At 52.7% G+C, this 21,437-nt stretch overlaps 1 protein-coding gene across 1 annotated transcript; it reads left to right on the top strand.

Moving 5' to 3' along the window:
• Positions 1 to 5,047: 5,047 nt before the first annotated feature.
• On the top strand, positions 5,048 to 20,357 carry Mettl22 (methyltransferase 22, Kin17 lysine). Its single transcript, XM_048331850.1, has 12 exons — positions 5,048 to 5,120; positions 8,261 to 8,398; positions 9,916 to 10,287; positions 12,120 to 12,160; positions 12,249 to 12,393; positions 14,376 to 14,447; positions 15,661 to 15,714; positions 16,839 to 16,919; positions 17,023 to 17,125; positions 18,141 to 18,309; positions 19,238 to 19,376; positions 19,947 to 20,357. Exons 2-11 carry the CDS (start codon positions 8,293 to 8,295, stop codon positions 19,271 to 19,273), a joined length of 1,179 nt encoding a protein of 392 aa, XP_048187807.1. The 5' UTR covers positions 5,048 to 5,120; positions 8,261 to 8,292; the 3' UTR covers positions 19,274 to 19,376; positions 19,947 to 20,357.
• The last annotated feature ends 1,080 nt before the right edge of the window (positions 20,358 to 21,437 follow it).

Below are 21,437 nucleotides of genomic sequence, written 5' to 3'. Positions count from 1 at the left end.
ATGCTTGTGTTGTAGCTTCATTATTATTGTATGTGTGCTACATCTACAGTATATGAATTCTACACTTCATAGTCGAAATGGTTTGTAACTGTTATTAGGCAATTGAAACAACTGTAAAATCTCACTCCACACCAATTAAAATTGCCCAAGTCAAGTGCTGGTAGCTCACACCTGTAATCCTAGACACCCAGGAGACTGAAATCTGAGAATTATGGTTCAAAGCCAGCCAGCTTGAACAGGCAATCTGAGAGGCTCTTATCTCCAATTATCCAGGAAAAAAAAGCTACAAGTGAAAGTGTAGCTCAAATAGTAGAGTACCAGCCTTAAATGAAGAAAACAAGCAAGAATCCAAGGCCCTGAGTTCAAGCCCCCAAACTGGCACAAGATTAAAACAGCACAAACCCATGACAAACAATGACAACCTCAAGTGCTGACATGAATGAGAAATGACAGAAATCTATTCAATGGGAAAACAATTTGACTGTTTCTTATAAAAACCAGATGTTGCTGGGTGCCAGTGGCTCATACCTGTTATCCTAGCTATTCAGGAGGCTGAAATCTGAGGATCAAAGTTCCAAGTCAGCCCCGACAGGGAAGTCCATGAGACTCTTATCTCTAATTAACCACCAAACATCAGAAATGATGCTGTGTCCCAAAGTGGTAGAGCACTAGCCTTGAGCACAAAAACTCAAGGACAGTGCCCAGGCCCTGAGTTCAAGCCCCAGGACCAGCACAAAGAAAGAGAGAGACAGAGAGACAGAGAAAGAGAGAGGGAGAGGGAGGGAGGGAGGGAGGGAGGGAGGGAGAGAGGGAGGGGAAAGAAAAGGGAAGGGAAGGGAAGGGAAGGGGAGGAAAGGAAAGGAAAGGAAAGGAAAGGAAAGGAAAGGAAAGGAAAGGAAAGGAAAAAGGAAAAGAAAACCTGGAAGCAGATAATTTAAATAAAATAGAAATCTGACAGACTGCCCAAGGGCAACTGGTCGGTGGCCATGGAAAAGTGGTCCCACTCCCCCAAGGGACAGAGCCTTAGAGCCCCCCACCCCAGAACCACACACAACAGTCCTGGTGGTCTCTGTTATCCACAAGCCATGTACTCCCATCTCCTGGGCCCCAGCACCTTGCCTGGGGATTCTACACCATGCCAGGAAGCAGAGAGGAGGGAGGGAGCCAGCAGCAAAGGGGTCAGAGCTACTCAAAATGTTCCACCAGCCTTTGTGTGATCATCTAAGGTAGCCTGGGAAGGAGGAAAACAGAGCGGGCCTGAGACAATTAGAAATATTTGTCATTCTCCCAGACTCAGAGGCAGGAAAGAACAGGGTGACTTTTCCCCAAGCTCTTCCCAAAAGAGAACACTTTGATCTAGGGCTCAGTGGCCCACAAAAACCTGTTCTCCCTATATAAACAAATGGCTTCCTTCCCAATGCCATGCAAGCAAGCATCGGGTCCTCCAGCCCTCTCCTGCACTGTACCCCAGAGTCACTCACTCTGGACGGGGTGGTGCCATTGGCACAACCAGGCAAGACCCGCCCTTCACCCAGGAAGCTTGACCAATGAGCTTTGTACCTTTACTTGGTATGCTGGAACTGAGGCTTGAACTCAAGAACTTGTGCTCACTTGGCTCCCCCCCACTCCTCCTGCCCGTTCCCCCTCCCAACAGCTGGCACTTGACCACTTGAGCTATGCCTCCATATCTCCAGTCTGGCATTTTGCTGGCTCATTAGAGATAAGAGTCTCAGGGACTCTTCTGGCCTGGCTAAGGCAGATCCTCAGATCTCAGCCTCCTGAGTAGCTAAGCCCTTTTTTAAAAGGAGGATTGGGGGGGGGGGTGTTCTTCATGGCCTTGTGCTTGCCAGGCAAGTACTCTACCAACTACATCCCTCATCCCTTTTGATTTACTTATTTTGGAGATGGGACCTTGTATTTTTGCTCAGAAACAGCCTGGACCATGCATCTCCTATTTATATTTCCTCAAAACTGAGATTACAGACATGGGGCTGGGATATGGCCTAGTGGTAAAGTGCTCGCCTCGTATAAATGAAGGCCTGGGTTCGATTCCTCAGCACCACATATATAGAAAAATGCCAGAAGTGGTGCTGTGGCTCAAGTAGCAGAGTGCTAGCCTTGAGCAAAAAGAAGCCATGGACAGTGCTCAGGCCCTGAGTTCAAGCCCCAGGACTGGCAAAACAAACAAACAAACAAAAAACCAAACAGACACGAACCACCCATGCATGCCCAGTGATTGGTTAACATGGAATCTCCCCTAACTTTTTGGCCCAGCTGGCCTCGAAGTTCAATCCCCCTAATACCTGTTTCTTAAGTAGCTGGGATTACAAGGGTTAGCAACCACGCCCAGCCAGCACTGTACTTTTATTTGTAAATATGTGTGGCCACGTCACTTGCTTTTTTCGTATAATTGTGACTTGGTGAAATTAGATTTCCTTAAGCAATGGAGAGTCATTATCTGACATTTCTACGTGTTCTCTCTCAGCCACACGTCAAGGAAAGCATTGTTAGCAGTATTTGAGAAATTGTACAAATCATATTTCAAAGAAATAACTGCCCAAGTATCTAGTGTGTCTGGAAAAGCACTCCCAAAATTAGGTATTGAAGAAGGGAGGGGGCTAGGTCAACAGCTGAGCTGGGGCTTTTAACCGGGGTCTGTGTACCTCACGTCAATCTCCAGTCTCTAGGAGCAGCCAGGAGCTAGACTAACAACCACCTAGAAGCTGCTAGGGCTGGGGGATAGCTTGGCAATGGAGTGAGGCCTGGCTTTTGCACAGCCTTGGGTTCAATTCCCAGCACTACAAGTAGACAAAGCAGCTACTGCCCTAAGCCGATGACAGGAGGAAAGGGGAGGAATAAAATTGCCTGTTCTCAGCAGTCCTTGGGGCAAGGACTCTCCTGATGAGGACCGGATCTCTCAGGATGACAGGAAACACATGGAGCAATTGGTAAGACCTTTGCAGAAGAAAAAAAGAGGGCTGTGTGGAATAACAAAGCTAATAACCATCACCTGACAGCAATTTCCCACAAGCTCCTTTCTTACCACATCTGGCATTTCGGCTGCCTTCCCTCTGTTGCATGCGTTATTTGTCATTAGGCCAGACGGTGGGAGTAAGGGACAGTCCCTATGCCAGTGAGCTGCCACCTTAACCCTTGCCTCACCAAGCCTGGGGAGGAGAAAGAGAGCCCGGAGGCCTAAGATGATGCAGCGACTCCATGGCTCCCTCTAGAGGTCCTGGGGCATTGAACTTGAACCCAACACCCCCCCCCAACCCCCACCCCTCATACCCCCAAACCCCACTGCTCACAAACTGGTAAGAGACTGAGCAAGAACTTAAAGGTGAAGAGGCCAACAGGCTACCTCCCCCACCTCCCCACCCCCACCAGTGACCACTTCCTCATGACTCCATGTAGAAATACTGGCTTTCTTCTTTCACAGAATTTCTACTGGGTTCCACATCCTACCTCAAGCTGTAGTAACTCTATCATCACACACATATACACATCCTTTTTGTTGTTGTTGTTGGTACAGGGGATTGGAACTCAGAGCCTTGAACTTGCTAGGCAGACCCTCTACTGAACAGCCCTTCTTGCACAGTCTCTAGCTTCCTGTATGGAGGCAGAGAGGAATGAGAAGGTCACCAGTAGCTGCCTAAAGCCAGAAGAGAGGCCAGAAAGATGTCCTAGCCTGAAAGTTTGAGATCCTCCCCCAATTCCTATGTTGAAAGTATAAACACCACTACAACCACCCAGCCCCAAGATGGCTGTATTCAGAGAAGATCTCTAAAGAAGTAATTCAGTCCTTGTTGAACTAGAAAGAGACTCGGAGCTAGAATGGAGTCCCACAACATCACGTTGCCCAGCTGGCTCTTTATTGTATTGTCCTGGGAGCTTTCAGAACAAAAAATAACCTGTTTCTTTCCAAAAACAATCTTTTTGTTCCCCCTCATTTGTATTGCTCGGCCACCAACCCTTGTGTTTTAGCAACAGTAACCATGAAATGGGTGTTGACTCACTGCTGTTTGGAAATGAGAAATCTCTGTTCAAAAGTAATTAAACAACCGGGTGCCAGCTAAGGTTGAGTGTGTGTGTGTGTGTGTGTGTGTGTAAACACACATGCACAGGCAGGCATGTGCATTTTACATCCGTGGCTCTATAGGTCTGAGTGCTTCTATTTGTGTGTCCATTGTCCAGTGGTCCGTGGGTGGGCACAACTGTGTGCATCTACACGTGCCTGTGAACACATCAGTGTGAAATCCATCCTTTCATGGTCCTCAACCCATACAGAAAAATCCAGAGTCTTATCATGGACAGAAAGTTCTGACCCTGAATCCCTGTGAGCCTTTTTATCTGCAAGGATCAACCTGAGTCCCTACCTACGTGAATGTACCTGATGCACAGAGGGGTGTTATGTACACCCCTTCCGGGGTTCCCTGTCTACTCAAAGCTGGCAGTAAGAAAATCAGCACACACACACACACACACACACACACACACACACACACACACACCCCACGAAGCACATAGCACGTGCCAGGTGCTGGTGGCTCACACCTGTCTCTCTAGAACTCAAGGCGCTGTCCCTGAGCTTTTTTCATGCATCCTTGGCTCTCCACCACTTGGGCCACCGCAACACTTCTAGCTTCTTGGTGGTTTACTTGGAGATAAAAGAGTCTCACTGATTTTTTTTTTTCTTTTTAACTGCCCAGGCTGGCTTCGAACCGCGATGCTCAGAGCTCAGCTTCCTGAGTAGCCAGGATTACAGGCTGTGAGACCAGTACCCTGCAAAGGCCTAGGCCTTTGAACCTTTACTCCCCGCCCACCGCACCCTCATCCCGGGATGAAAGGATAAAGTCGGGGCGTGCCCACCGGGGCGGGTCACGGCTGGTGACCGGAGCCAGCGCGGCCCCATAGGCAAGCCCGAGCGAGGGTAGAGGCAGCCGCCAGCGGTCCCAACACGCAGGCGCGGCCTGGAAGAGTAGGCGTGGCCACGGGCGGTGCCGCGGCCCGCTGAGTTGATTAGGGGCGTGGCCGCGCTTGCGCAGACCGGCCGTCATGGCGGCCCCCTGAATCCCACGGCGGAGGGGTCGAAAGCGACTCCCAGGCCCTGGTCGCGGCGAGTAAGCCCGTGAGGGAGGCGGCGGCAGGCGGTGGGAGGGGGCGGGAGAGGGCGCGGGAGGGCCCTCCTGGCACCGAGCCTGGGGACCGCGAACGTGCAGCCTAAAGCCTGGCCTCACGCTTGGCCTCAGTTTCCCGTCTTGACCAGGGTGTTGGGAAGATGCCGGGCCGTCGCCCGGGTCCCCTCTTGGCGTCGGGCTGGGAAGGGAAGGAGGTGTCTGCTCCCGTGGCGGCCTTTTGAGACCCCGGTGTTTGACCCACAAGGTTGGGGTTCAGGGGGGCTGGCACGCCCGTGGGGAGGAGGCCTCCGGGCCCTGGCACGACCTGACCGGGCCTTTCCCTGCACCCCGGAGCCCGGGCCCTACCTCCCTGCCCTCCAGGCCCCTCTCCACCCGCGTCCCACCCGAAGCGTGGACTCGCTCCCACATTGCTCCCTGTGCTGGCGGCGCCGCTTGAACCACTCCCAGCTTTTTCTGTGGTTCCTTGGAGATAAGAGCCTCACGAACTTTCCTGCCATTGCCAGCTTCGAACTGTGGATCCTCAGATCTCATCCTTCTGAGTAGCCAGGATGACAGGAGTGAGCCACCGGCACCCGGCTTATTGAGTGTTTATTAAGGCAAAGCGAAAAGCTGCTGGAGGAGAAAGGGAGGCTCTGAGAAGTCACACTTTGGTGCTTACTACTTGGGGGGGGGGGGGTGTCATTCAGGATGTCTGAATGTGGTCTATTTTACTCCTCCCACAGGCTGTAAGCTAGATAGACAAAGAGAGCCCCCTTACTCCCAGGTAGCTGGGGAGATCGTCACCTGGAACTTCCATTGCAGCAGCATACATTTCTTGGGAAGCTTGATGAGTTGGAATAATCACCCAGCCATGCCGGGATAGCAGTCAGAGGCAGCCTGGGCAAAAAAGAGAGACCTTATCTGAAAAGCAAAAGCAAAAGGATTAAGGCATGGCTCAAGAGGTACAGTGTTTGCACTAAGTTCAATCTTTTTTTTTTTTTTTTTTTTTTGCCAGTCCTGGGGCTTGGACTCAGGGCCTGAGCACTGTCCCTGGCTTCTTTTTTTTTTTTTTTGCTCAAGGCTAGCACTCTGCCATTTGAGCCGCAGCGCCACTTCTGGCTTTTTCTTTTTATGTGGTGCTGAGGAATTGAACCTAGGGCTTCCAGCAGGCTAGGCAAGTACTCTACCACTAAGCCACATTCCCAGCCCAGTTCAGTCTTTTTTCCTTTCTTTCTTTTTGGTACTGCCAAAAAAAAAAAAAAAGCCAACCTGGAATTAGGAAAATAAGTTTCTCTCTACATTATGAAATCCTACATTGATTTGCCAGATTCACAGCACCCTGCTTCATGCTTTTTTTTTTTTTTATAATGTTGTGTGGGAAAGTCAGGAGAGAGGCAGTGTCATGGAGACCATCTTTTTCCTAAAAGCATTTATGAAGGGACAACTGCTCCATGACAAACACATAAACCTAAGCACTCCAGGAGTGGGTGACGTCATTTCATGAGGACGTCTGAGTTGTGATCATCACAATTGCCAGTTGAAAAAACTGAGACTGGGATAGATTTCATGACAGGCCCAGGGCACACAGCCAGTGCTCATACCTACCCAGGTAGGAACTGGTTTTAGCAAATACCTAAAACCCATCTTGTAGAAGTTGCTGGTATTTGAACATTTGCCATGGCTTAAGGGACTCTGCTCAGCACTTTATTCCCCAGTCACCTGCAAGGCAAGAACATGACAGAGAAACAAGTCCAGAGAAGGGAGGTAATTTTTCCAAGGTCACTACGCTAGGGGGAGGGGCAGGGGGACAGGTGTCCACCTGGTCTGCTCAGCTTCAGAGCCATCAGACTGTGGCTGTTGCATCCTTTTCCAGAATCTTTCCTGTTTCTGACCACTTTGCCTCCAGATGGGTTTTCTAAATTCTACTTGTTTTCCTGTCACCACATGATTTCTCCATGTCTTCCTGTTACCTGCACAGCGAGTCCTCAGTTGCTGTCCTTAAAGGCACTTCTTTTTTAATTCAGTAGGAAAGCTTTAGAACAACAAATGATAGAAAGGTACACAATGTCAGCTTCTAGAACAGAACAGGACTAAAGGCCATAATAATTAAATGTGCAGTATAAATCATGATTGGATTCTAACTGGAGAAAATAACAGTTTAAGGGAGAAGAGACTCTGGGAATATGGCTTAGTAATAGAGTGCTTGCCTAGCATGCATGAAGACCTGGGTTTGATTCCTCAGTACCACATAAACAGAAAAAGCCAGAAGTTACACTGTGGCTCAAGAGGTAGAGTGATAGCCTTGAGCAAAACAAGCTCAGGGACAGTGCCCCAGCACAGGACAGGCAAAAAAAAAAAAAAAAAAAGTTCCAGGAGAAACAAGTGTGGTGGTCCATACCTGTAATTCCAGCACTGGGGAGGCAGAGACAGGAGGATTGCAGTACAAAGCCAGCCTGGGCTACATGGTAAGACCATGCCTCAAAAAAAAAAAAAACATAGATAGAGGTATACATATATGTAATTCATATGTATAATTTTTCATACATATGTGACCACTTTATTTATGGAAAGGAAGTTTCCTTTATATATGAAGTATATATATGTGTGAAGAATTTATATACATGAAGAATATATGTATGTATGTATGTATACACACACACACACACGCACGCACGCAGAAAAGAGAAATGAAGGGGCTGGGAATATGGCCTAGTGGCAAGAGTGATTGCCTCATATACATGAAGCCATAGGTTCAATTCCCCAGCACCACATATATCGAAAATGGCCAGAAGTGGCACTGTGGCTCAAGTGGCAGAGTGCTAGCCTTGAGCAAAAAGAAGCCAGGAACAGTGCTCAGGCCCTGAGTCCAAGGCCCAGGACTGGCAAAAAAAAAAAAAAAAAAAGAAGCCAGGGACAGTGCTCAGGCCCTGAGTTCAAGCCCCATGACTGGCCAAAAGAAAAAGAGAAAGGAAACTTCCTTTCCATAAATAAAATGTTACTCTAAAGATAGATACAGTGTAAACAAAACAATGAAGTTCTGGCTGGCACCTCATGAAAAATGCAAGGGAATTGGCCAGGGAAGCGTCTTGGGCTGGGTCACGAAAAGCTGGCCTCTGAGAACCGTTGTCCTGCCCTCCCCACAGGTGCTCCTGTCTCAGGAGTGACAGATGCAGCCATGGATGAGGTGACCTTCAGGAGTGACACCGTGCTGTCGGACGTCCACCTCTATACTCCCAACCACAGGCACCTCATGGTGCGGCTGAACAGCGTGGGCCAGCCCGGTAAGGCCCTGGGCTCCAGCAGGGTTCCCTGGATCCTATGTTAGGTTGTATTCTCACCCTGGTCTTGGGGAAAGCATTAAGAAGACAAGATGACTGTGTGCCTGTCATCCTCCCACCATGTACGCATCCTTCCTTCATGAACATGTGTGCTTTCCTAAGCCTGAGGCCCGATGATGGCAGGGCAGGTGTGAATGAGCCCATGCTTCAGTGCAGGGGGCCACCCGGGGGCTCCATCCCCCAAGCCAGTCCCCCTGCCCTACCCCAGTCAGCTGCTTGCAGTACGTGCCCGGCTGCCTGTTTCCTCCCTCTCGGCTCTCTCCTTTTCCCTCCCCAACCAGCCCCCGGCTGCCCTCCCCACCCCAGTCACCCTGCATCCATCATTGTTGGTATGGTTATTAATAACTGCCACTTCCTTCGTGCCCCACCCCAGCCCATTGGACCCACCCTGGCCACACCTTGTTCTGGCGAAGCAGCCAGACCCACTTGTTTACAGGCTTTACTGTTGCTGAGGTGGCAGAGCTGAGGAGCTGCCTCAGAGGTCATCTGACTCAGAGAGCTTAAAATATTTCCTGTCTAATCTGTGGCAGAGAAAGGGTAATGATCCTTGCATTCTCTGAATACCCCATCTGTGCCACACAAAATAAAGCGTGACATTTCCCGCACCATCCCAGAACATGGCCCCGTGATCCTGTTCTCTGCTCTATATCCGGTGCCTGGCATGGCCCCAGCACACAGCTGATGCTCGGTGCCTGTTTGTGGGGTGATGGTGAGGCAGGTGAGGTGCTGGGGGAGTGCTCCAAAACTTGGTGCACATGTGGGGTGCTGTAGGAATCCAGAGCAGAGGCACCTGAGCTAAGGCATTTTTTTTTTTTTTGCCAGTCCTGGGGCTTGAACTCAGAGCCTAGGCACTGTTCCTGAGCTTCTTTTGCTCAAGGCTAGCACTCTGCTACTTGAGCACAGCGCCACTTTCAGCTTTTTCTGTTTATGTGGTCCTGAGGAATGGAACCCAGGGCTTCTTGCATACTAGGCAAGCACTCTACCACTAAGCTACGTTCCTAGCCCATGAGCTAAGTCTTGGATGCTATAAAGACATGCTATCCAGCCAGGCACTGGTGGCTCACGCCTATAATCCTGGCTACTCAGAAGGCTGAGATCGGATGACTGCAGGTTCAAAGCCAGCCAGCAGGAAAGTCTGTAAGACTTTTATCTCCAATTAACTACCAGAAAACCAGAAGTGGCCTCAAGCTCAAGCCTCACAACTGACCAAAAAACAATTAACAATTGTTAATTAACAATTAACAATCAAAAAGCTGGAAATGGAGCTGTCATTCACACTGGTAGAGCTCTAGCCTTGCAGGGACAATGCCCAGGTCCTGAATTCAAGCCTCAGGACCAGAACAGACACACACACACACACACACACACACACATTTTCATCTAGTAATGAACTATCAGAAGGAGAGGAAACAAACAAAAGACCTCTGAAATGATTCTCATTTTGTGCCTTGTTTTTTCAGTTTTTCTCTCCCAGTTCAAGCTTCTATGGAACCGAGACTCGGGGACAGACTCGGGACCTGAGCTTGCCTGTCACGGAGATATGCATGCCCGCAAGGCCCCTCCCCCTGGGTCAGGCAGCCCAGGGTCTCCTCCTCCGAGAAGCAGCCACACTGGTGAGGCTTTGGCTCTCCAGGCTGGCCAGGAAGGGCTGGGTGCTCAGCTGGATGAGGACGGGGATCTGGATGTGGTGAGGAGACCACGGGCCACCTCGGAGCCTGACCTGGCCAAGCCTCCAAGAGACAAGGTACATCCCACCATCCTAACGCAGGAGGAAGCCGACGCCCTGGGACCCGAGGCGCCGGAAAGCTGTCCCCACAGCATCATCCAGATAGGTAAGGGCTGGCTCCCCAACACCCGGGCCACCCCACAGCACGGGGCAGAGCCCAAGAATACTGCAGATGTGGGTTCTGAGTTCAGGTCCAGGCCAGCACATCCTAGGCAGACACAAGCAGGAACCTGCTCTGATGAAATGGGAGCGGCAGTTCACTCCCAGCCAAGGGTGCTTTCCAGAGCAGATCATCTCCCGCTCCCTGCTCCATCAGACCCAAGTCCTGCTTCCAGGGAGTGCAGAGCATGAACCACCCACACCCGTCACCACCCCACTGACCTGAACTCACCTTCCTTCTGCATTTCGCACAGGAAAATGGTGCTGTGGCTCACATCTCCTCACTGGAGAGGGACAAGACCTAGGTCTCTCTTGTGGCTCTGTCTGATGATAGACGGGGGGCGGGGGGGGGGGGGCTTGAACCTCCACTTCTGCAAACTAGGAGTGACAGGATAAGTAGGGTCTTGCTGGTGTGAGCTCCACAGGCTCCGAGGTCCCATCACCTTGTTGGTGAAGGCAGGAGGCCCCCGGGAGACCAGCAGGTAGCTTCCAGTTCCAGTTGCCAACTCACTGGCCATTTATCAGGCCCGATACCTCACAACCTTGGGCAAGGAGTTGGGTTTACTTGAGTTTCCAAGACACTGGATGACAATATGCAAATCACCTTTGTGTGTGTGCCGGCACTGGAGCTTGAACTCAGGGCCCAGGCATGTTGCCTGAACTTTTTTGCTCAAGGCTAGTGCTCTACGACTTGAGCCCCAGTTCCACTTCCAGCTTTTTTCGTGGTTTATTGGAGACCAGAGTCTCACAGACTTTCCTGCCTGAGCTGGCTTTGAACCTTAATCCTCAGATCTTAGCCTCCTGAGTAGCTAGGATTCCAGGTGTCAGCCATGGACACCCAGCTATAAGTCCCCTTTGATTCACATCCCATTCTTCAGGTAGGGCAGAATCTGGCCAGGCTTGCCCTGGAAAAGCCCTCAGAGCAGGGGCTCGGTCCCCCCGGAGCAGCCCACACAGCACTGTCACCTGGCACAGAGACACACCATTGGGAATAGCATATGCATGGCCCCCAGTCGGTTGCAGGGAGGTGCTTGCACTGCGAGCCTGTAGGAACCAAGGTGAGCCAGGGACATGCAGGCCACGGGTGGGGGCGGGGGGCAGGCTTAGCGTCCCCAGGTACCCACAGGGCTCTGGCCTCCACCTCTAGGCCTCCTTCGTCTTCCTTCGTACTATTTGTGAAAGGGTTGGTTCAGGCCAGCCCCACTGTGCTGTGGGAGCTCACACGATGGCTTGTCATTGCAAATGTTTTGTGGTTTCTCTCTCCTTGCTCTTCTCACCTTTCCACTCCTTTCTCCCCATCCCTGGGAGTTTACCCTGCCATATCCGGCCCTTGATAACACTGGTGCACACTGAATCACACTCCTCTTCAACTTTCAACGAAAGGGTATCAATTCAAACTCACTTTTTCTTTGTGGTTCTAAGTGGAAGACAGTATTTCCAGATGAGTTGTCATTATTGTTATCATCTAAACGTGTGGCCATTATAAAGCAGCAGTACTGAAGGTAGAGGAAGATGGTGACGTGTGTCTTTGAGCTGGGTCAGGACCTTCGGTGGCCCAAGGCTCCAAGCCATGAGGCAGGGTTGCCCTCAGAGCGAAAGGAGAGTGAGAGGGCACTTGGTCCTGGCGGCACACACTCCTCCCACCTGGCAGCAGGGTCTATGCTGTGCTGGCAGATTTGCACACTCCTGCACATGCACTCACACGCACACGCACACCATGGTCTTCTGTCCTTCCCCTTTTCACCCTGGCCATTTCTCTCTTGGTTTCCATCCGTCCAGAGCATACCATGGCCACCCCCCTGGAGGATGTTGGCAAGCAGGTGGGTAGGCGCTGTCCACGTCCCGTTGTCCCCCTGCAGGGTCCTTGGAGCCCCCCCAGCAGCTGCTGTCCTCCTCCCTCCCCCCCAGGTGTGGCGGGGCGCTCTGTTCCTGGCAGATTACATCCTGTTCCGACGGGACCTCTTCCAGGGGTGCACGGCGCTGGAGCTCGGGGCAGGCACGGGCCTGGCCAGCATCGTGGCAGCCACAGTGGCCAGGACGGTGTACTGCACAGGTAACCCGTCCACAGCTCAAATATGGAGGGGGGGAAGGGGTCCTCACATCAACACACCCAAACCGCAGCAGAGACTCCAGGAGCTGGATGTGGGCTGTGGTCGATCTTGCCCCATCATTCTCCTGGTTCCCCCCCCCCCATTGTTTGTCAGTGACATCAGGGCACCCAGCAGCATCCAGGCAGCCACCTTGCACCTCCAGGCACTCCTGATGCCCCTTCTCTGCTTGCACCCCAACAAAGAGCAGAAAACCGTGAGGCCTGGTCGTATGAGGCTTCTCTATTAATTAGGAAATTTGTCAAACAGCAAATCGATAAAATGAGTCATAAAACCTCTCCATACCTTACAGCCTCCGAGGCTCATTCAACACGTGACTTAGTTGTCACCCACTGTATGCCTGATAGAACTCCACCCCGGACAGACCCAGCCAGCACAGCACAGCTGTCATAAACACCTTCTATTTTAATGCCTGTTTTGTAATCTTTTTTCAGTCTATATTGCAATCTTTCTTTTTTTCCTCCCTTTTTGGCAGTACTGAGGTTTTGTGCTTGCTAGGCAGGCACTTTAACACCGGGACTAGAGGAACCCCAACAATTTTTACAATGTTTTTTTTTTTTTTTGCCAGTCAGGGCCTGGGAGCTGTCCCTGAGTGTTCTTGCTTTACCACTTTGAGCCACAGCACCACTTCTCATTTTCTGGTGGTTCATGGAAAATAAGAGTCTCACAGACTCCAGGCTGGCTTTGAACTGCAATCCTCAGATCTCAGCCACCTGAGTGGCTAGGATGACAGGTGTGAGCAGCGTGCACCCAGCTTTATTTTTCTTTATGTGCACATACCCCCCAAAAAATAGCTGAGCTCAAACTTTATGTAGATGCCATATGTGTACACACATAGAAAGCCAGCCTGCCAAAATTTCCCCATGTCATTAGAAATTAACTGTGAGTTCATCACTGGGCATTTTAATGGTTCCACTTTTTTTCACATCTGGTGATTGCACAGCTGTCGAGCATCTCTGTGCATAGTTGTCTGGTTCTGAGGAACGAGTATAACTTGTTCTAACAACTGGGCTCTGCTTCCATTTTTTTTTATTTTGAAATCCTGTTAGAGTCACAAAGAAGTTGCCAAGATCACCTGGAAAGTGCCATTCTACCCCTCACCTTGCATCCGTGCCTCTTCCACACAGTGGTACAGTGGTCAGACTCAGCCAACTGACAGGCTGAGTGAGCTCCATGGAGCCACGGTGGGCTTTGAAAAGGCATGCTGGTGTAATCATGGCAGTGACCTCTAGATGGCGCTCAAGTCAGTCTTGAGCTCCGTTTTCCTGCTTCAGTCCCTGAGTGCCAAGATGACTAGCCTGCACCACCACACTCGGCTCCCAAGCTGAATGGGTACCATGCACCCATTCTCCTCGTAGAAAGTTCGTTTGTCCAAAAGCACTGTTTTCCCATTGTGCAGCTCCTGTACTTCACGTCAGCCGTGCTGACACAGGGAGAGATCCCAGGCAGCTGGAGTTGGGGGGAGGAGGAGACAGCACGGTGGCCTGCAATGACCCACCCTGGAGCGCCACCTCTCCTTCTTTGACTGTGCTGTGAATCCATGAGTCAAACTGAGCACCCTTTCTGGTCCCAGTGAGTTCTGGGGTTTCAGAGTGAGCCTCACTTTGGGGTCAGAGACCCTGGGTTCAAACCCAACGTTTGCTCGTCCTGGTTACTCGAGCTGATCTGGTCACTGAGCCTGTGACTTGGGAGTCCTCATGCGCAGCCTGGGGGTACACAGGAGGAATGCAGGGCGTGCTTCCTGTATTTGAGAGATGTGGGGACTCATTTTACCTGCATCTCACATCCACAGGAATGCCACTGAAAAGAGCACAAGGGTTGTGGCTCTGCTCTCTGCCATTGCACTTTGGGGAGCAGGTCTCCGGGAGGACCCCTGGGGACAAGCGTCCTAACCCCCCACAACCCACAGCAGCCCTTGTCATTCCAGATGTTGGCGCGGACCTTCTGGCCATGTGCCAGCGAAACGTTGTCCTCAACAGCCACCTGGCAGCCGCTGGAGGTGAGGCCCGGCAGGAGAGATGTCCCTGACAGGCAGGCAGGCAGGACAGACACCCAAATGGTGGCTGGGAGGTGGGCTCTATTGCTTCCCCGGCTTCAAGAAAATGGAGGAAGAAAGCTGGGTGCCAGTGGCTCACATCGGTCATCCTAGCTACTCAGGATGCTGAGATCTGAGGATCGCAGTTCAAAGCCAGCCCAGGCAGCAAAGTCTATGAGACTCTTATGTCTAACAACCACCAGAAAACCAGAAGTGGCACCGTGGCTCAGGTGATGGAGAGCGAGCCTTGAGCTGAAGAGCTCTGGGGCAGAACCCAGGCCCAGAGTTCAAGCCCCACAACCAACAAAAAAAGAAAATAGGGCTGGGGATATAGCCTAGTGGCAAGAGTGCCTGCCTCGGATACACGAGGCCCTAGGTTCGATTCCCCAGCACCACATATACAGAAAACGGCCAGAAGCGGCGCTGTGGCTCAAGTGGCAGAGTGCTAGCCTTGAGCGGGAAGAAGCCAGGGACAGTGCTCAGGCCCTGAGTCCAAGGCCCAGGACTGGCCAAAAAAAAAAAAGAAAGAAAATAGAGGAAGAGCAGGTCTCTGGCTTCTTTTCTAAGGCGGGTTGCTAGGGGCTGGAAATATGGCTTGCCTCATATACATGAAGTCCTGGGTTCAATTCCTCAGCACCACTTATATATAAAAGGCCAGAAGTGGTGCTATGGCTCAAGTGGTAGAGTGCTAGCCTTGAGCAAAAAGAAGCCAGGGACAGTGCTCAGGCAGAGTCCAAGGCCCAGGACTGGCAAAAAAAAAAAGAGAGAGAGAGAGAGAGAAAGAAAGGTTGCTAGGTGCTTTCCCAGCATCCCCTAGCCTGACATGCATTCTTTCCTCTCCTCCCATGCATCTGCCCATCCTCTTAGCAGTGCCTTGAGCATGAAGTCCCCTATAGTCTGAACCTGCCAGCTCTCAGAGCGTTGCCAGTCCCCATGGTCGTGGGCCAGGACTCCTCAGTGAGCACATTCTCTGTGTCTGGTAGTGCCCACACTTAGCACTGAAAACACACATGGAGGAAGAGTGCTGGAAGGCCTGTGGCTAGACGGGCGGGAAGATGATGGGCTGCGTGGACCAATGAGTGGGTGGGTATGGGGTGAGAGGGAGGCATGCACCGGTGGACCTTGGTTTCTTTCCTGATGGTGTGCCCCATTTGGCAGCTCTGGTTTTGGTTTGCAGGTGGTGTGGTTAAGGTCAAAGAGCTGGACTGGCTGAAGGCGGACCTCTGCACAGGTGTGTGTCCCAGTGGCCCCTGGTTCCGATTCCTCTGTGGTGCCCGAGGCCTCGGCCGTGGGGTCTGACGGAGCAGCAGAGTCCTACCATGGTCCTGACACCTCGAGGCTGCTTCCCTCCACTGCCCAGTGAGCAGCAGCTGTCCATCGAGGGGATGGCAGCTCCCATCCGGGCTGGGCGGAGCACACGGGCACCCCAGGTCTGACACAGACAGCCCACTCCCTGCTGGCACTGGTAGGAGAGTTTCTGGATTCCTTCTGCAGCTCAATGAATTGCAGCAAGTCTCAGGGGCCGGGGGGTGGGGTGTAACCCAGCAAGGACAGAGCCCTGGGCAGTGTGGTCACAGATGGCATTCACACCGGGCCAAGGCTGGAACCTGCCTGCCTGTCACCAGCCATCTACACACACAGGGCCTATCTGCTGACACCGGTTGCCGTGGCCCTATCTCTTTTTTTTTTTTTTTTGGCCAGTCCTGGGGCTTGAACTCAGGGCCTGAGCACTGTCCCTGGCTTCTTTTTGCTCAAGGCTGGCGCTTTACTACTTGAGCCACAGCACTACTTCTGTCTTTTTCTGTTTATGTGGTGCTGAGGAATCAAGCTCAGGGCTTCATGCCTACTAGGCAAGCACTCTATTACTAAGCCCCATTACCAACCCATCTGTGGCTCTTTTTACAAGCTCTTTCACAGGTGCTTCAACTCACCAATAGCCTCTGGCACTGTGCAGTTTTTGATGGCTGTGCCAATGGACATACCACTGTATGTCTTTACTGGCCTTACAGACTGTTTCCAATTATTTTTCTTCTTCTTTTTTTTTTTTTTTTTTTCTTGGCCAGTCCTGGGGCTTGGACTCAGGGCTTGAGCACTGTCCCTGGCTTCTTCCCGCTCAAGGCTAGCACTCTGCCACCTGAGCCACAGCGCCACTTCTGGCCGTTTTCCATATATGTGGTGCTGGGGAATCAAACCGAGAGCTTCATGTATAGGAGGCAAGCACTCTTGCCACTAGGCCTTATTCCCAGCCCCGTGGCCCTATCTCTTGTCCCAGAATTTCCTTTGCTTTGTCCCTGCCGGGAGCTGGCGACCAGGAGGGGAAGGAGTGCCCCTCACCACTTCCTGTTTCCTCTGCAGACCCCTCGGTCCCCTTCAGCTGGTCAGAGGAAGACATCGCCGACCTGTACAACCACACCACCATCCTGTTCGCCGCCGAAGGTGAGGCTGTCCTCCAGTGTCACACCTGCCCTTGTCCCCTCACCACCTCTGCCACGTCCTCCTGGGTCTCTCCGTGTGTTTCCCAACACCCCTCTCCCCACAGTGTTCTACGACGACGACCTGACAGATGCACTGTTTAACACGCTCTCCCGACTGGTGCACAGACTGAAGAACGCCTGCACCGCCATCCTGTCCGTGGAGAAGAGGTGAGCTCCGCGGCTGGCTGCCTCCCTCCAGCTGCGTGCTGCGCTGGCCACGGCCTCTCACTGTGTGCCGGCATGGGCTGGTCCTACTGTGTGCTGGACTGGGCTCATCTCTCACCCATGTGATATGCCGCTGTCTTCCCTGCCCTCTCCACCTACAGAGGAAGCGGGAGAGGCTGAGAGCCTCCAGGGGTTTGTGCAGGCCACAGTGAGGCAGAGGCAGACAGCGACCCCAGGGGCACCTGGGTCCAGCCTATGCTGAGGCCTTTAGTATACTTGAACTTAGTTTCTCTATTAAACTTTGTTTCTCTTTGCTCTTGTGTCTCCAAAACCTGAATGTGAGATGCTGGCATGGATAAGAGTAAGAATAGCAAAGAGCAGAGCTCACCTGGGTGCGAGGCCCTGGGTTCAACCCCAGTACTATAAGGAAGCAAAAGAAAAAAGGAACCAACCAAATAACTTTACGTAGCTAGGCACCAGTGGCTCACGCCTGTCATCCTAGCTACTCAGGAGGCTGAGATCTGAGGATCCTGGCTCAAAGCCAACCCAAGCCAAAAAAAAAAAAAGTCTGAGACTCTTACCTCGAATAAATTACCAAGAAAACCAGAAGTGGCACTGTGGCTCAAGTGGTAGAGCACTATCCTGGAGCAGAGGAGCTCAGGGCCAATCCCTAGGCTCTGAGTTCAAGCCTCAGAACTGGCCAAAAAAACCCGTTACATGGGTCGTATATTCCTATGTATTGTCTTGGTGTCCTTGGTGAGTCCGCCGGCTGAAATGGCTGTGCTGTGTCTTTGCCTCTTCCACCCCATAGATTAGGGGTCAGGTCTGTACATTGTGTGCGTTCCTAGCGACATCACTGCTGACAGTGCCAGGGTCCTCGAGGCACATTGACAGTTGCCAGTGTCGTAGCTCGGACACTGAGCACGCTGCAGGCACCAGTTGGAGAAGTGAGCTGCAGGAGGCCCCGGAGCCCTCCCAACCCCTGACAGCTGGCTGCCATCCACCTGCCCCTCCACAGGCTCAACTTCACTCTGAGACACCTGGACGTCACGTGCGAAGCCTACGACCACTTCCGCTCCTCCCTGCAGGCACTGGAGAAGCTAGCCGAGGGCAGACTGCGCTTTGCGGTGGAGCCAGTGGAGGCCTCCTTCCCGCAGCTGCTCATTTACGAGCGCATCCGGCAGCTGGTAAGGCCCTGCAGCATTCATTCCCCTGCTGAGTCCTCTCAGTGCCTCAGGCCCTTCCCTCCCAGGCTCCTCAAGACCCCTTCCCACCAGGCCCGGAAATGAGTAGCAGTGAGAGCTCGCACTCACTGGGTACCATATGAGCACCTTGTGTCCACTGTCCAGGTTCATCTTTACAGCAGCAGTCGAGATGGGCTGAGTCACCCAGCCAGGAAATGGCAGAGCTGAGATGTATTTCTGTATCCATGTCACTCCCTATTACAGCTCTTAAACCCAGCACTTAGAGAGAATTTGAAGTCAAAATTACCCTAAAATTACCCGGAGCCAAATTCGTAAAAATCCATGATAGAGAGCGAGCAAACCTCTTTTGTTCTCTCTGCCTCTTGGCTGTGGCCTCTTTGTGCCAGTGTCTGTGGAGATCCAGGCCTCATTCTAAGCAGGAATCGGGATGACAAGGGAGTGGCACAAGGCTGCATTTCCCTGTCCAGTGCAGGGGTGGCTGGCCCTCACCATCCCCCCAAGCAGCTTCCCTACCTGGGGTCCCCATCAATGTCCAAGTAGAAATTGAGGCCCCAGGGCACCACACAGCCTGGCGCAGGGGCACATGCTCTGTACCTGCCACCATTAAAACTGGCCTTGCAGGGCCACGGGGCTCTGCCACGGGACATGGCAGTTAAGGCCCCCACACTGTGGGGACAGTGACAGCTGGGGCCATCCCCAGTCCCCAGTGATTGTGTGACCTCGGACGCCTCTTGAGCTGATACCTCTGCTGTGATGAAATTCAGCCCAGGCCTCAGGAGGACGCTCCCGGCCCCCGGCGGCTGGCCTCATGCTGCCCTGCCTTGCCCTCTGTGCGCTCTCCTTGACCAAGGACCGGCCGGGGGTGGCCCTGCCCACGCACCCTCAGATCCTGTCCTTGTGCTTGCTGCAGGAGCTCTGGAAGATCGTCGCAGAGCCCGCACCGTGACCCATTCCCTCCATGAGGAATGACGGCATGCCCTCTATCTTTCTAATAAAAGCAAAAGCTCCTCCACACCAGCCATTTCAGAGACTGTTGTTTCAGAGTCGTGGTGGTAAGTGGACTTTAGGTGACCCAACCTGGGTTCCTAGCCCCCCCCCCAAAAGCAACCAGAGTACCATTGCTCTGGGCTGGTATATTTTAGGCCTAGCCCAGGCACCTTGAGAGCTGCTTGGTCAAAGCAAACCAGTGCTGTCCACCTCGTGCTCTTCCGGTCAGCCGTCCCAGCATGCTCTGCTGGGCACAGGGCCTCGGCAGCACCAGCAGTCCTTGTATTATAATCCAATTCCCACAATTCCTGCCTCGTTTCCCCTCAAGGCTGGGCGTGCTCCAACCGCTACCTCCACAAGAAGTGGGCTGGCCTGGCAAGTGGCCCTTGTCTCCTTTTTAATCAGATTTAGGGACGTTTAGAACGCACAAACAAGCCACCCTGCGGGGGCTGTTGCAGCTAACCCAGACCATGAAGTGACATTGGCTGTTGTCTCCCTTCCACCTGGGCTCATGTCCCCTCCCACGGCCTCCCTTGCCATCCTGTGTCTTGTGTACATTCAGTCCGTCTCTCATCTCCCCACTCTCTGTTCACTGTATCACACTCCCTCCTCCCTTCTCTCTGTCTCTCCAGTTTCAACCAGTTTTCCTGCAGCCCTGTCCTTCCCCGCTATGCACTTGCTGTTACTCGCTGTCCTTGTAGCCCTGCTGCCCACAGGGCATCTGTCCTCACTCTCTTGGCTCTCCTCCCCCCCCCCTTCAGGCGCACCCAGTGGCTCATGCCTCCGTCTGGAGCCTGGCACTAGGGAGTCAAAGCTCACCTTGTCTCCTCACAAACCTGGTGGTGGGCAGCAGGGCTGCACCCTTTGCCCAGCTGAGACGACAGAGGCTGCCAGAGGAGCAGTGCCCCCGCGAGGCCAGGGCCCCACCATGCCTGCTCCCCCCACCACGTCCCCGCCTTATCACCTGGCACAGAACAGGAACATTACGTCTCCGGGGGGGATTATTAATACAGATTATTAAGTGGAGCCTTGTTTCATAACCATGAATGACTTTGCCTCAGGGGACACTCTGCACTGTGTGGAGACCTGGGTTTGGTTATCATAAGCCTGGAGCGTGGGCTACGGGTATCCACTCGGGGAGGCCCCAGATGCTGTGCACCATCCCAGAAGGCACAGGACAGCAGCCACACAGAGCGAAGTGCCAAGGTAGAGAGACCCCCATCTGGAGGAAGAGGACAGCCACTGCAGAGGGAGGGAGGGAGGAGGGAGGGGAGGACTAGACATTGCAGGGGGGAGGGAGGACCAGACACTGCAGGGGGAGATGGAGAGGAGAACCAGACACTGCAGGGGGAGATGGAGAGGAGGACCAGACACTGCAGGGGATGATGGAGGGGAGGCCCAGACACTGCAGAGGGACAAAGGGAGGGGAGGACCAGACACTGCAGAGGGAGATGGAGGGGAGGACCAGACACTGCAGAGGGAGATGGAGGAGCCCAGATGAATCTGCAGAACAGGAAATAATCTCACTATCATGCCATCACCCCCAAATCCTGTAAAGATCCTAAAGGCAAGGGCACCCCTTTTTTATATAGGAGGAATCTGAAGTTCAGAAAGGTTAGGCAAGGGCAGAGTCAGACTTCGAGCCTGTCCATCTTCCCCCCCCCCCACATACCCCACTGTGACCCCCCCCCGGGGCCAGAAGCTGCATGAGACGCCTCAGTGGGCACTCAGTAGAAATGCAGCACAGGACCCCACCCTGGACTGGAGTTTTTTTTCTCTATTTTTTCCCCACTTTGAGCAAGAAACAGTGCCTCAGAGTGGAGCCCAGGCCTGGCCTGGAACATAATTCTCCCTCCTCTGCCCCCAAGTGTGGCATTCCAGGTGTACCCTACCATGTCCAGTAGAATTTCAGTAAGTCCCCAGGTGATTGCTATGCACAGTCCTTCCAGAAGAGCTCAGCCTTTAACCTATTCTTGCTCCTCATTCCGGCCCCCAAACCATCAAATAGACCCGTCTTCACTGAGCTGTACTGTGCTGTCAGTCACACCAGGCTATTACAGTGAGTCTTCTAATGTGCTGGAGAGCCCCCTGCTGGCGGGACTCCAGCGCCAACCTTGACACTT

Source organism: Perognathus longimembris, chromosome 23 (assembly GCF_023159225.1).
Source record: "Perognathus longimembris pacificus isolate PPM17 chromosome 23, ASM2315922v1, whole genome shotgun sequence".
In the NCBI taxonomy this organism is placed as follows: Eukaryota; Metazoa; Chordata; class Mammalia; order Rodentia; family Heteromyidae; genus Perognathus; species Perognathus longimembris.
The sequence above is the reverse complement of the archived record's forward strand: the minus strand, read 5'-3'. Positions and strand labels throughout refer to the sequence as shown.